This window comes from Anastrepha ludens, chromosome 6 (assembly GCF_028408465.1).
Source record: "Anastrepha ludens isolate Willacy chromosome 6, idAnaLude1.1, whole genome shotgun sequence".
NCBI lineage: Eukaryota > Metazoa > Arthropoda > Insecta > Diptera > Tephritidae > Anastrepha > Anastrepha ludens.
Window position 1 is genome coordinate 12,579,662 of NC_071502.1, and position 14,072 is coordinate 12,593,733.

Consider the following 14,072-nt stretch of genomic DNA (forward strand, 5'->3'; position numbering starts at 1 on the left):
TATAACTATAAGCGTGGAAGAACTGCCCGGGTCTTCCGTTGTGACATACTATTAAGACTAAGCGTTGAATCAGGCAAGTTGACTAGCACCTCGATCGCTCTATTAAGGGTGGACCTTAAAGCGCCGGTGTTGCATAGAAACGTAGTTTTTTAGACCTTGCTCAGCAGTCCAACTTTCCTTTTGAGTTGATGTCCAGCACACGCGTATTCCATATAGTAAAATAGACCAAACTATCGAAATGTAAAGCCAGTGTGTGATACGAGGTGTTAATCCGCACTTGATTTAGACCGTTTTTTTGCATGTGAGCAATGTTCGCCTTTTGAACCTTATTCTATTAGGTTTTCACGTAAGTGTGCTGTCTAATATGAGACCTATGTATTGAACGTTATCTTTCAAATTAACGGAGAGACTGTGGGCAGTCTAGGTTTCCTTGTAAAGAGACTTAGTATAATTTTATCGGGGTTTATTCCGAGTCCGCGTTAGAGCAGCGTCAGATTAGGTTAAGATAGGTTAGATAATTGCTCGGGTGCATTGCTCACTTGGACAGGTAAATAGGAATAGCTACATTATGTTTCTATGGAGGAGGGAAATATCAGGAACAAATCAGATATGCTAAAGATAACGACTGCCGCTTGCGTACGGAAAAACGCTGCGTCCTAATAGGAAAGCCTGACACTTGCTCAGATTTAGTGAAAAAGTGCCAGAGAAGGTGACTAAATCTTAGCAAAGATTCAGCAAAACGGCTGAAGAGCAGTTGCTGAAGTGATTCCTCCTAATCATGCTACAGGCAGCTGAATCAAATGGGGCTCAATACAAAGCTTAGTCAATAACATGAATAGGAAAGTATTCGTCTATGCTTATTTAGCTTAGAGTGGGTCACGGAACTTTTATAGGAAGAGCTTGTCGATGCGTATTTAGCTTAGGGAGAGTGGCTCGCAGAACTGAGGAATGAGTCCCTTTATAGGAAAATATTCGTCTATGCTTATTTAGCTTAGAGTGGGTCACGGAACTTTTATAGGAAGAGCTTGTCGATGCGTATTTAGCTCCGGGAGAGTGGCTCGCAGAACTGAGGAATGAGTCCCTTTATAGGAAAGAGTTCATCAATGCGTATTTAGCTTAGGGAGAGTGGGTCGCAAAACATTAATAGGAACAGCTCGCCGATGCTTATTTAGCTTATGAAGAGTGGCTCGTGCTTCGGGATTATCTCTTAATGGAGTATATTAAGTGGGTGCTCTTGTAAAGAGTCATTTTTACGGGAACAGCTTATTGATGCGACATGCCACATACGAAGGAAATTATTGTAAGTAGAAGTCGCTTAAGTCCGGAGACTTCCTCAAACGCCACTGACTCTAACAACCTTGAAAATCAGTACAGCACACAGAGCTGATTCGAGGACTACCCGACTACTCATTAACGGGCATACCACAGATAGCCACAGCAGTCTCCACCCTATTTTATCAACTGGGCCAGTTCAACAGCCATACAGTTTCTTATAATTTCTTGGTGGCATAGTAGCCTCATAAGTTGGACAGCGAAACATTCAGATGAGACTGAAAGAGAAGTGAAACATTTTCCCAAGTGACTACGAACACACCAAGCTATTATAATAAATACTTACCTTCTTACAGGCTCTTACCCTAACCAGCAGTCCTTTGATAGTCCAATTCTGTGATAGCAGCTACTTCCACCCGGAAGGCACTGTATTAGTGCGGATACCTAAATTTAAGCTTAATAGGGAACTAATAGCCGAATACGTTGGTGCGTGGCTACCATTCGGGCGTTCGTAGGTTCGAATCTTCGGGCGTGAACACCAAAATGAAGGAAGAAGTTTTTCTAATAGCGGTCGCCTCTTGGTAGACGAAGGCAAACCTCCGAGTGTATTCCTACCATGAAAAAGCTCCTCATAACAAACATTTGCCGTTCGGAGCCGGCTTAAGACTGCAGGTTCTTCCATTTGTGGAACAATATCAGGACGCATACCTCAAATAGGAGGAGGAGCTCGGCCAAACAGAAGTGTAACCATCTTTGTACCATTTTTATCGGACGGGTTCGCTGAGTAGAACACTCTCTCCTCTCTCCAAATGTTACATTCCATCCAAACTTCCCTTCTGAGTTTGCGCGTGTAGTTGACCTCCAATTAAGTCATATGGCCGATACTTTTAAAGAGTTTTGGTTAAACATTTTTCTAAACTGAGAAAAATGAATTTTATCCTTTACTTTCGCGCATCAGTGCCAACCATTTATGGCTTCCACATTTCACACAGACGGTCAGAGCATGACTTGATTCGGACGACCTTTCGGTGTCTAATCAAGATAAGATCTGCCAATCAACAACGAGTGCTACAAAAAACGTGGATGGCCTGCAAAACACACGTGAGCTAGCCACATTTCGAAAATTCTTTATAAATACTTAAAGTCTTAAAATATGCCTTTTAATAAAGCTTTGAATGGATCAAATATTTTTCTGTTTGTATAAAATTAAAAAAAATGTTATATCGCCAACAAAACACCCATTACTTCCATATATGTATATTTTCTCACTTACCGCTATAATCTTCTGTTGTTTCTGTTTGAAGAAACACAATCCAATATTATTCCACAACTCTGGGATGTCCGGTTCTGTTAGAGCGATTTCTTGATATTTTCCCAAAGCTCCATCGACATCATTGCGTGACTATGACGTAGCGCCAATATGACAATAAAAAGTGTGTTGGAAGAAAACAGGAAATAACTTGAATTACAATTCATGCATACATATTCACGTATATGTATATGTATGTGTATTTCTTCACGTTCCACACACAAAAACCGCTTTTATCCCATATTTGGTTTAAACAAGTCAAAAGTTCACAAAGAAGCAAAAAGTGGCAAAAGGCACGTGCGTACTATACACAAATGTCCGTATACCAAATATATATATATTTGTGTTTTGTATATATGTGTGTGTATGTGCAAGTATATTAACATATCCTGCAGTGAGAAGTCATGCATAAATTCTATTTCATGAACTTGCATTTGATGGGAGAAGTCCTACTAGTTCGATAGTGACTCGCATTGTACCAGTTGCCAGGTAAAAAATGTAAAAAAATTGCTCTTCTCTAAAGTAAATAAGAATGTCTCAAATAAAAATGGAGAATTAACGAATATAAATGATTATGGAGCCATTCAATTGGTTTTTTTTTAATTTTATTTTTTTTAATACCCTTTAAATTTATTAAATTTTGAAAATTATGGTAGTATATTTTGAAGTGAAATATCTACGGTTTTTTTTAATAATTCAATAGATTTCTTGTTTAGTTTTAAGAACACAATTTACTTTAAAAAATATATAATTTGAGAAAAAATAAAAATTTTTTATTGAAAAATGTTTATAAATTTTTTTTGAGAAAGAAAAATGTTGATTGAGAATTTTTCAAATATGACAAAAAAATTTGTCGACAAAAAAAATTTTTTTTTTATTTTTTTATGTATATTTATTATATATATTTATGCTAAACAAAAATTATTTGAGAAAAAATTAAAATTTTTGGTTGAAAATTTTTCGTAATTTGTTTGACAATAAGAAACGAACTGATGAGAATAATTTTCATATACGACAAAAACAAATACTTTCCGAGAAAGTGTCAAAAAAAAATCTTTTTTTGTTTTCAAATAATTTTTTTATGTACATTCATTCTAAAACAAATTTATTTGAAAAAAAATAGCATGAAAAAAATAACTTTGTCAAAAATTGTTAACAAAAAATATTTTTTTTTTTTCTTAAATATTTTTTTATGCATATTTATTCTAAAAAAAAAAATTGTATATTTATTCTAAAACAAATTTATTTGAGAAAAACACATTATTTTTTGTTTAAACTTATTTTTGACATTTTCCTAATACACGTTCAACAATAAGAAAGGAGCTGATGGGAATAATTTTCATATACGACAGAAGAAAGAAAATTTTTTTTTGTTCTGAAATAATTTTTTTATGTTTATTCGTCCTAAAACTAAATTATTTGAGAAAAAAAATAACAGTTTTTTTATGAAAATTTTTTTTGAGAATGGAGAATTTTTCAAATATGACAAAAAAAAATTACTTTGTCAAAAATTGTCAAGAAAAAAAAGTTTTTTTTGTTCTGAAATATTTTTATTATTAGAAAATTGAAAAAGTAATGAATTACAATCACAATGAAATTAAAAAGCATTAGCGACTAGGCCATCAGCTTTACGTAACATAAGTATTTATATAATAATATTCGTGTATAATTTAGATTTCAAAATACAAATTAATTTTGTAAATAAAGTGTATAAAACTTTTAATGTTTTCTGCGTTAACTTCGGACAGAAGTTCTTCTATTGTGTGGCTTGATATTGATTGTCTTATTCATTATAAAACAAAATTATTTGACATAAAATAACATTTTTTTTTTGAAAATTTTTAGAGATTTTGGAGAATTTTTCTAATATGGCAAAAAAAATTACTTTGCCAAAAATTGTCAACAAAAAATATTTTTGTTTCTTATATATTTGTTTATGCATATTCATTCTAAAAAAGTTATATATGTATATTTATTCCAAAGGGTGGTTATTCAAGGCCCGATGTTGAATGTGAATCACACCTAAACGTCAACTTTTTCTCTGCATTTCATTTGACATTTTTCAATTTCAGACTAACTCAATTTGAACCATGGAAAGATACACAATCGAGCAACGCGTTAAAGTAAATCAATCTTATCATGAAACCGGGCGTTCAAATCAAAATGCATATCGCGCACTTCGTGATTTTTTCGGTCAATTTAATCGTCCAAATGTGCGTACAATCGGAAAAATTGTGCAAAAGTTTGACTAAACCGGGTCTGTAGGAGATGTCGTGCCCAACGATTGCACCCCTCACGCTAGTCATTGATGAACATTATGCATAAAGACTTGCATTTGCACGCTTACAAGGTGCAATTGACTCAAGAACTAAAGCCTCTTGACCATTTAAAGCGTCATCAATGGTCAGAATGGTGGCAGGAAATGGCAAAGTGAATGACCAATCATCTTCAGTGATGAGGCACATTTTCACCTCAGTGGATTCGTCAATAAGCAGAATTGCGGCATTTGGGCGAATATAATCCAAGAGTGATTGTCGAAAACCCAATGCACCCACAAAGAGTGACTGTTTGGTGGGAGGATGCCGCCGAGGCCGCGGCGGCCATTTGGCCGATATTTTGTTCCATATGTAATTGAGCCATACCAATATTATCATAATAAAGAGAAATGACAATGATTTTCTAAAAAAACTAAAATCAACACCAGCCCTTAAAACTTAACCACCCTTTATTTTATTCTAAAAACTCTCTAAGAAATTTATTAAAAAGAAGCCTTGAAATTTATAAAAATTTTCTTCTCTTATTAAAAAAATACTTAAAAAAATTATTTGAGCAAAAATTACATGTTAGTTTTAAATTTTTTTTTTAATTTTTCAAACACACTTTTAACAATAAAGGGAAATTTTTCAAATATGGCGAAAACAAATTCCAAAAATTGTCAACAAAAAACTATTTTTTTTTTGCCAAATAACTTTTTTGATATATTGGGTTATTCAATAGGTGCGCTTCAACTTTTTTCCGATAGAGAGGGCGAACGACGCAATATTTTTTATTTTTCGCTTGTCATTTGTAAACTTCATTAGTATACATTTCATCATGGAACGCTACACACTTGAGCAACGATTGCAAATCGTGCAAATTTTTTATGAAAATAATCGTTCTGTTGCTGCTACTTTAAGAGCATTACGGCCATTTTACGGTCCATTTAACAAGCCGTCCCGTTTTGGGGTTATGTGAAGTCATTGGTCTACAGTAACAAGCCGGCGACGATTTGTGAGCTTAGAGCCAATATTGAACGCGAAATTGCTGGAATTTCGGCCGATTTATGCAAAAGAGTGGTCGAAAATTGGGTTCAACGATTGGACTTCGTAAAACGTGCACGCGGTGGTCATGCAAAAGAAATCGAATTTCATACTTAAATGTATATGTTCAAACTCGATAATAAAAAAAAAATTAGTTAAAAAGTCAAACCGTTTGTGTTTTATTCAAAAAAGTTCAAAAGTTGAAGCGCTCGTAATGAAAAACCCTATATTTTATTCTAAAAATGTTTTGATCTAAAAACTCAAAAAAAAATTCATAAAAAGAACCGAGGATAATTCCCTTCAAAAAACTCTAAACTATAATGTTCAACATTGACTAAATCTCATAATGATTAAATTTTTTTCAGAATTTTTTTCGTAAGCTTCTTACTTGTATTAATCGCTCAAACGCCGAATTATTTCGTACGAAACTAGTTCAGAACTAATAGGTTTGACTGTAGGGTTGGGGTAGCTACCCCCTGCAAAAGGAAAGAAGTCAGCTTTGCCAAATACTAATCAACAACAGAATAAAACTTTAGAAACAAAGTTTTAAGTGAAGTAGTCTACTTTGTATACATACATATATATTATATATATGAGTATGTATATGTTTACATGGCTGATACGTGTGAGTGGATATACATATTTGAGTTAAGAACTGTAAAGTCAGCATGCGGTACGCAGTAGTAATACAAAATAACTACTAAAATGCACAGATTTGGCAGTCGCAGTCTTGGCCAAAAGAATAAACAGTTAGATTAATATCACGAGGTATGTGTGTGTTTGTGTTTTGTGGTTGAATTGCCAATTTTATTATTAAATTTGTAGAGGAATTTCCGCTTCCTATTACAACTGTGGACAACTAACGGCACTTTCAAGTGCGCAGATAAGTACATTGACTGAAATTGTAACGGAATTCGTTGTTTAATTGGCTTGACTTACAATAAAAATAGCAATAAAATTTAAATTCATAAAATAGCTATCGAAATAGCTGAAAAAATAACTATTCGTCTACTTATTGGACCTAAAAAATATTTAAGATTAGTTTAATTTTCTATTAAGATTTTTATCTCTTAAAAACTCTCTGTAAATCAGGTGTTGCACGAACTCATAGCTAGGCTCTGGAAATTAAGTGTGGCTCAAACCTTTGCAAGGATTTATACGATGTATTTTTTATCTGTACTGGGGATTAAATGGTAATCCAAGCTTTACCGCGTGTGTGCCGATCGTCCAGTGATCGGTAAACACAGCTACGTGTTTGGAAATTGAATGGCGTGAAGTTCCCAGGACTTTGTGAGTTCTTCGTCTATTGTATTGAAGCGTCTATCGAAGAAATGGAGCTTTATTTGTTCTGCACTTTTCCGAGAAATAAGTTGTACAATTCCCCTTTAACAACACGCATCGGGATGCCGATGCCTGAGTAAGAGATTTCACAGCCCAATTCAGTTGGCTTCTTCCTGGCAAGCTCATCAGCAATCATTTTCTCTATGTTCCTATATCCTGGTACCCGGATCAGAGAAATTTTACCAACACACCCAAGAAATTTGATCTCCTCCTTACAGGAGCGGATCAGTTTGGATCGGCATCGTCAGTGCCTTCATCACAACTTGACTATTGGAGGAAATGTTAATATCTTCCTCGCTCCCACATTCCCTAAGCATTTTGCATGCCTGCAGAATCGCAAAGACTTCTGCTTGAAAAACACTGGCTGATCTAGAGAGCCGCTACTCCGACTTCAGATTCTATCGTGGAGCCGTCACTGAAGACAGAGGTACCAACATCGGAACAAATTTTTCCCTTAGTTCCAATCCTATCTACTTGGAAAGATTGTCCTGGCACAATCCTCAAACTTCAATTTGCGGATAGAGATTTGTACGAAGTTCAGAGAAATGCGGAGTTAACTACCCAAAAATGCTGCCACAACTATAGTACCATTTATTGAAGGTGGTGGCACTAGACCAACAACAATGTTTTGTGCGTTTGATTGTTACGTCAAGGTATAGGCGAAGTAGAAAGCAAAAAATTAATTCGCCTTGTTTTATTCTGTGCTGACAGCTACATGGACACAGCGAAAGAAAAACAAAAACAGCTGATTTTCCAACACCACCTTTAATAGATTCGCCTTAGATTAGATTAGATTAGATTAAATTAGATTAGATTAGATTAGATTAGATTAGATTAGATTAGATTAGATTAGATTAGATTAGATTAGATTAGATTAGATTAGATTAGATTAGATTAGATTAGATTAGATTTGTGGGGGGTTGGACAAGCCCAAGCACTCAATCAGTAGACCATTGTACTACACCCGGATAGATATCAGTAGAAATAATAGAGATGGGAAAGATAAAAAGTGGATGGTAAGACAGACAAATTAGTTTGAGGTGACTCTTCCACAAATCTCTTGGATTCATTGCTGAATTTTAAGAGATCCGGAAGAGGAAGAGTATGAACTTTGCCCATACTTAATATATCGCAACCCAATATCCTAAGTCTGATTCTGGAAAATGCAGGACAGCTACAGAGAAAATGCTCTGCAGTGTCCATTCTCAAGACAGGATAGGCATATCGGGTTGTCTACGACCCCACAGGCGTTGTACCCTGTGAATACACCCACCAGTACTCTCAGGTCCTTTCTGCTGAGTTTTAGGAGAAAGGTCGCTGTTTTCCTGTTTGGTTCTTTCACAAAGCACTTGGCTACTCTGCACGAGTTCTACTCAGACCAACGTCCTCTATGGGTAGACCTTATGAAGTCGTCAATCCATAGTTGAATCGATGCGGAATTGATACCTAGAAAGGGTTGAGGGCCTAGTGGTATGCTTGCAGAGCTTCCATTAGCCAGTTTATTAGTCAACTCGTTCCCTACAATACCACAATGTCCAGGCACCCAAATAAGACTAACTTTATTGTGTTTCGCAACACTGCTCAGTTTTGCCTTACATTCACCGATTAACTTCGAAGAGCAGCGTGGGTTAGCAATGGCTTTCAGTGCAGCTTGACTGTCACTACAAATTCCAATACTGTTGCCCCGCCACTTTTTTTCAACTAGCCAGTACGCCACATTCAAGACGGCATAGACTTCCGTAAGGAATACCGTGACCGTCTGTCCTGTGGCATAGAAGTACTTAGTGTCTTTGTCTAAGTACCATCCAGCTACCATCACTAGTTTTGGATCCGTCGGTTTAGAAAGTGTGCTAATATACCGTTAATAGGTTCTCTGGAGTTAACCATTGATCTCTATCTGGGATCAAAACTACATACTTCCTACCGAAGCCAACGTAAGGCACCAGGTTGTCCACTGGTATCGAGAACAGTGTGCACCGCTCCGACAATTAATGGTATATCTGACAGTGGCCAGTGTTTTCTTCATTTCCTCAGACTTCGTTTAACTTGAGCCTGTACGCCGCCTTCATCGCTTCCTTTCGAATTTGAAGATCTAGAGGCTGCAAGTTCAAAATGGCATTAAGGGCATCACCAGATGTCGAACTCATGACACCTGTGATACCCAAGCACACACTTCCCTGTAGTCTGTTTAGGGGTTTTACTCTGGAATTAACCATTTTAGCCTTCCACCATATTACAGAGGCGTATGTAATACTGGGTCTAATCAGGGTGATGTACAACCACTGTACTATCACCGGTCTTAGAACCCATGTCTTGCCAAAGGTTCTCTTACACTTCTGCTCGACGTGCTTCTTCCAGGAAAGTTTACTATCTAGGATTACTCGTAAATATTTAACCTCAGAAGACAGTTGCAGTGTTATTCCTTTCAATATGGGTAGTAACAGGCCTTCCATATTGCGTTTCCTAGTGGAAAGCACTAAGGTGATTTTTGTAGGATTCACCGAAAGAACATGCAATTCGCACCGATACTCAATCTTATCTAGAACTACCTGCATTTTATTGCATATAACTTCAAGTGATCGTCCTGAGATTAATACGCACACATCGTCTGCGTAGGCTTGGATGTGTCTAATTTCCTGCAGATCATTAAGAAGAGAGTCCACCACGAAGCCCCAAAGTAGAGGAGAGAGTACACCGCCTTGTGGGCAACCCTCCTTAACCTCAACCCTGACTCCTTCATCGCTTTCTCTATCCATGGTAAGCAGTCTTTTGGATAGCATAGAGTGGATCCATCTGACAATGATTTCTTCCACTCCATGACTTCTGATAGAAGAGCACATAGAGTCAAAGGTAGCATTGTCGAAAGCTCCTTCAATGTCTACAAACACACCAAGAGTGTACTCTCTTGTTTCCAGCCCTTTTTCGATTATGCTAACGCACTCGTGCAGAGCCAATTCGCAAGATTCCCCACTTTGATAAGCATATTGTCTCACGTTGAGAGGGTTTCGACTTAGAGCCCTCGTCCTAATGTGCTTCTCCACCATACATTCCAAACCCTTAAGCATAAAGGGTGCCAGGCTTATAGGTCTGAAACTTTTTGGTAAAGCGTAGCCGTCCTTGCCTGGCTTTGGGACATATACAACTTTCACCAAACGCCACAATTGTGGAACATAGGCGTGCACAAGACATGCCGTAAAGATTCTTTTCAAAGCCTTTATTAGTTATTCTCCGCCTTGCTTGAGCATGATTGGGTAAATGCCATCGCATTCTGGGGACTTAAAGTTTTCCAATGACGAGACAAAAATTTATTCGAACTCTACAGATTTTCACAAAAATTTAAAACTTTTAAATCAGAACTAAAGAAAAAAATTGGGTGCAGTAAAGAGAAGTCTGAAGTGATTCAAAACGCTTGTTAATTTTTGGTAATTTTTCGCTTGAAGTTTTCGAGCATTTTCTCCAAATAAAAAAAAATCGTATTTCCTTTTTGAAGCAGTTTGATAACGTGAAACCAATATCTTGCCCTAAAGTACACTAAATTAAGCTAGAGAGCTGAATAAAAGCCGAATCAGGTCATAAAAAAAATTTTAGAAATACTTCGATGCCAGGGCCATCTAGAAAATAAAATTTTCTGTATAGAATGTAGCCCATAAACTGCTCAGAAAAATCTTCTTTCTAACAAAGATGTCTGTCAAATTCGGTTCATCCATTCAAGAGATTAGCGCGTTCAAACAGAGGAACAGACAGGCAAAGTTTTTAAAATGAAAATTTGGTAATAATATCTATTTTTTTTATGCACACATATTAGCACATAAATACATATTTGGTATTATTGTAATTACCTGTAGTATAGCACCGTAAGCCAACAGTCCTCTCGGACACTTCTTATCCAAATTGATTACTTCGGACAGCCGATCGAAAGCTTTTTGCGTGTCATTAATTTTCAAATAAAGCACACCGATTTCGGTAAGAACTTCAATATTTTCAGGCGATAAACTGCGGAAAAACATAATTCAAGTGGTAAATAAATAAATTTTACCATTCGTACTCTTTTCTTTCAATAAAAAAAAAAAACTTAATAAATGCCATAAAAACATATCCATACTTATATACAAGAAATATAAAAAATACTCACAGCAAACAGTTCTCAAGCACCTCGATTGCCTTGTCATAGTCCTTCTCCTTGCGCAGTATTTCGGCTAGTCGTTGAAAGCTTTCCAATTTTTTGCCAGACTGCACTGCTTTTTCGAAGTACACCTTCGCCTCGGCCTCCTCCTGATGTGCGAGCGTTAGCTGATTGCAAGCAGCTGCTGAACGGTGCAACAGTTCGCCAATGAAATGGCAAATTTCATGATCCTGGCGTGGTGAGAGCTCTTCAGCTTCGCGAAAGACACTCAATGCCTGATTGAAGCGGCCCATAATGAAGCTGCAATGGCATGACAGTAAATGTTGAGGTGCTGCTGTTAAACCATTCAGTTTCAATGTCTGTCAGTTAGTGAACTTAGGCTCGAAGAAATTATTTGAATATGCAGAAAAAAAAGGTTGACAATTCCTTTCAAATTAAATTCTCTGTGGAATATTTGGAGATTAGCTATAGTATTTACTCATACATTGTAGGCTTACTAAAGCAAAAAAAGTAGTTTCGTCACCTGTCACAAACTTATAAACGCCTTTTGAAATACCTCGATTTATTTAAAAAATAAAATAATAATAATAATAAATAATTAGTCTTCTTCTTGATTGGCGCTATAACCACTTAGGCGATTTTGGCCGTTTCTTTCTAATGCCAAGTCCTTCTCCACCTGATCTTTCTAACGCAGAGGAGACCTTCCTCTTCCTCTGCTACCACCAGCTGGTACCGCATCGAATACTTTCAGAGCCGGAACGATTGTATTCATTCCTCTTCCCACCTCCCGACAAATTTGTTGATGCCGTTCGGTCAAAAATCGTCTGGTCTGGTTTTAAAAAAGTTGTTGAGCCAATTTTTAAGGTCGTCTTTGTTATCGACGCACAGTGCGGCCGATTCCCGAAAAGCTGGCCAAAACTCAAAAAATTAAGTAATTCATTCAAAATTTCTTACTCGGGGGTTGTCGGGGTCGCTGATTACGAATTTGATCTTAAAATTTTGAAAATCCACCCCCTTCCACCCCTATTGGCCACCCCCTCACGTGAAATAGCGTATATTCTAGAACATAATAGAGATGCATGTAAATTTATATGTTTTCGGGGTCGCAAGGTAGCAAGTGGTAGCAGCTGAATCTTGTTTTATTCAGTAACCATTACTTTTTTGAGTAACCTTTAATAGGTTTCAAAGCAGCATATGACGGCGTTGTATTACTATACAGTTTGAAAACTCAAATTTTATAAAAAAAAATTGCAAAAAATGTATCTACGTATTGCTGCAGCTAAAAATTTTGTGTCGAGGTATTGATATGTACTAAAGATTTCTCGTATTTTACAATACTAACCTTCCGAAGATGATTCCATTTGGTTTTGTTCAATTTACTCCATTACAAAATCTTTCAAATGTGCACAACTTTCACTATTCATCGACAGTAATACGACGCTCAAACGAAGGCCACGTTGCGACTGAAAATACAGAGGATACTTAGGGTACAGGACGTTGCTATGAACGGTTTTCACTACTCAAGGCATTACTGTAGCCAACTCAAAGACAAAAAACTCTATCTAGAAACTTTTTTTTTCGACTTTTGGCCAGCTTTTTGGGAATCGGCCGCACTGTGCGACGGTAAGATCCTTCATATGGTTTGACAGGGAGCGGAAAATGTGGTAATCGGTCAGTGCAAAATCCGTATAATACGACGGATGCTGAAGGACCACCCATTCCAGCTCTTAGAATGCGGCTTTGACGACTTGTGCAACATGGAGCCTGTCGTTGTAGAGAAGGAGTTTAGTTTAACCATGTCGATCAGGTCTTTTCAGCGGAATAGCCCCATTTCCGCCATGTAGCTGGGCAATGTAGAGCTCTTTGTTGACCGTGGCATTCTTTTCCAGCATTTCTCAGTGCCCCACTCCCTCCCAGTCCCACCAAACACATATCGTGATCTTCTTTGGATGAAGATCCGGCTTGACTCTTGGCTTGGGCGTATCTCCTGGAGCCACCCACTACTTTCTTTGTTTCATATTGATGTAAAGGCATCATTTCTCATCTCTCGTGACGATTTGATGCGAAAAGCGCTGTTTCTGAGCCCGTGTTGCTCGATGGCGGGCGAGTTGGTCAGAAGCAGTTTGAAGGTGACTTTCTGTGTTTTTTCCGTTGAGCTCGTGAAGCACTCAAGCTCCCAAGTTTTCGGTAAATCCCATTGAATGCAGGTAATTGAGAATCGTTTTATGATCGCAGCTCATTTTTTTCGCCAATTCACGACTGGTTTGGTGACAGTTCTCCTTCCAAAGTGATTTGAGACGTTCTTCATCGAATTTAGATGGCCTTACGCTGCGGGACGCGTCATCGACGTGAAAGTCGCAATTTTTGAACTTTGCAAACTATTTCCGTGCCTTCTCCTTACACGTCGCAAATGTGTCGGGCTGCTCCGGCAGATTTATGATCTCGATGAAGAGCAAAGTTTTAAAGTTACGGGTTTTTAAGTTTCGGGAATGCTTTGAGTCATTGACTTGTTGGAGTATTACCTTAACCTGACCCGGAGCTGCATTTGATCTACGGCTACTTGCAGAATTTCTTAGATAATCTTCTGACAGACATCCTTGGTGATTATTCTACACAATAAATCTAGTGATCCTAGCCTAAAGTGCATTGAGCATTCGCTAAACGAAGAAAATGCATAAGACTGCCGGCAAAAAAACTACCAAAAATCAATGCCCATTTTTAGCCACTT

The 14,072-nt window shown here is 37.2% G+C and overlaps 1 protein-coding gene across 1 annotated transcript in view; it reads right to left on the reverse strand.

Moving 5' to 3' along the window:
- Window positions 1-14,072, reverse strand: part of LOC128867983 (Bardet-Biedl syndrome 4 protein homolog) — a 61,460-nt gene that overhangs the window by 36,393 nt on the left and 10,995 nt on the right. The window contains exons 4-6 of the mRNA XM_054109650.1: window positions 11,354-11,644; window positions 11,061-11,214; window positions 2,546-2,674 (exon numbers count right to left, since the gene is read on the reverse strand). Of these exons, the coding sequence (XP_053965625.1) occupies window positions 2,546-2,674; window positions 11,061-11,214; window positions 11,354-11,644 (574 nt within the window). The remainder of the gene's footprint in view (window positions 1-2,545; window positions 2,675-11,060; window positions 11,215-11,353; window positions 11,645-14,072) is intronic.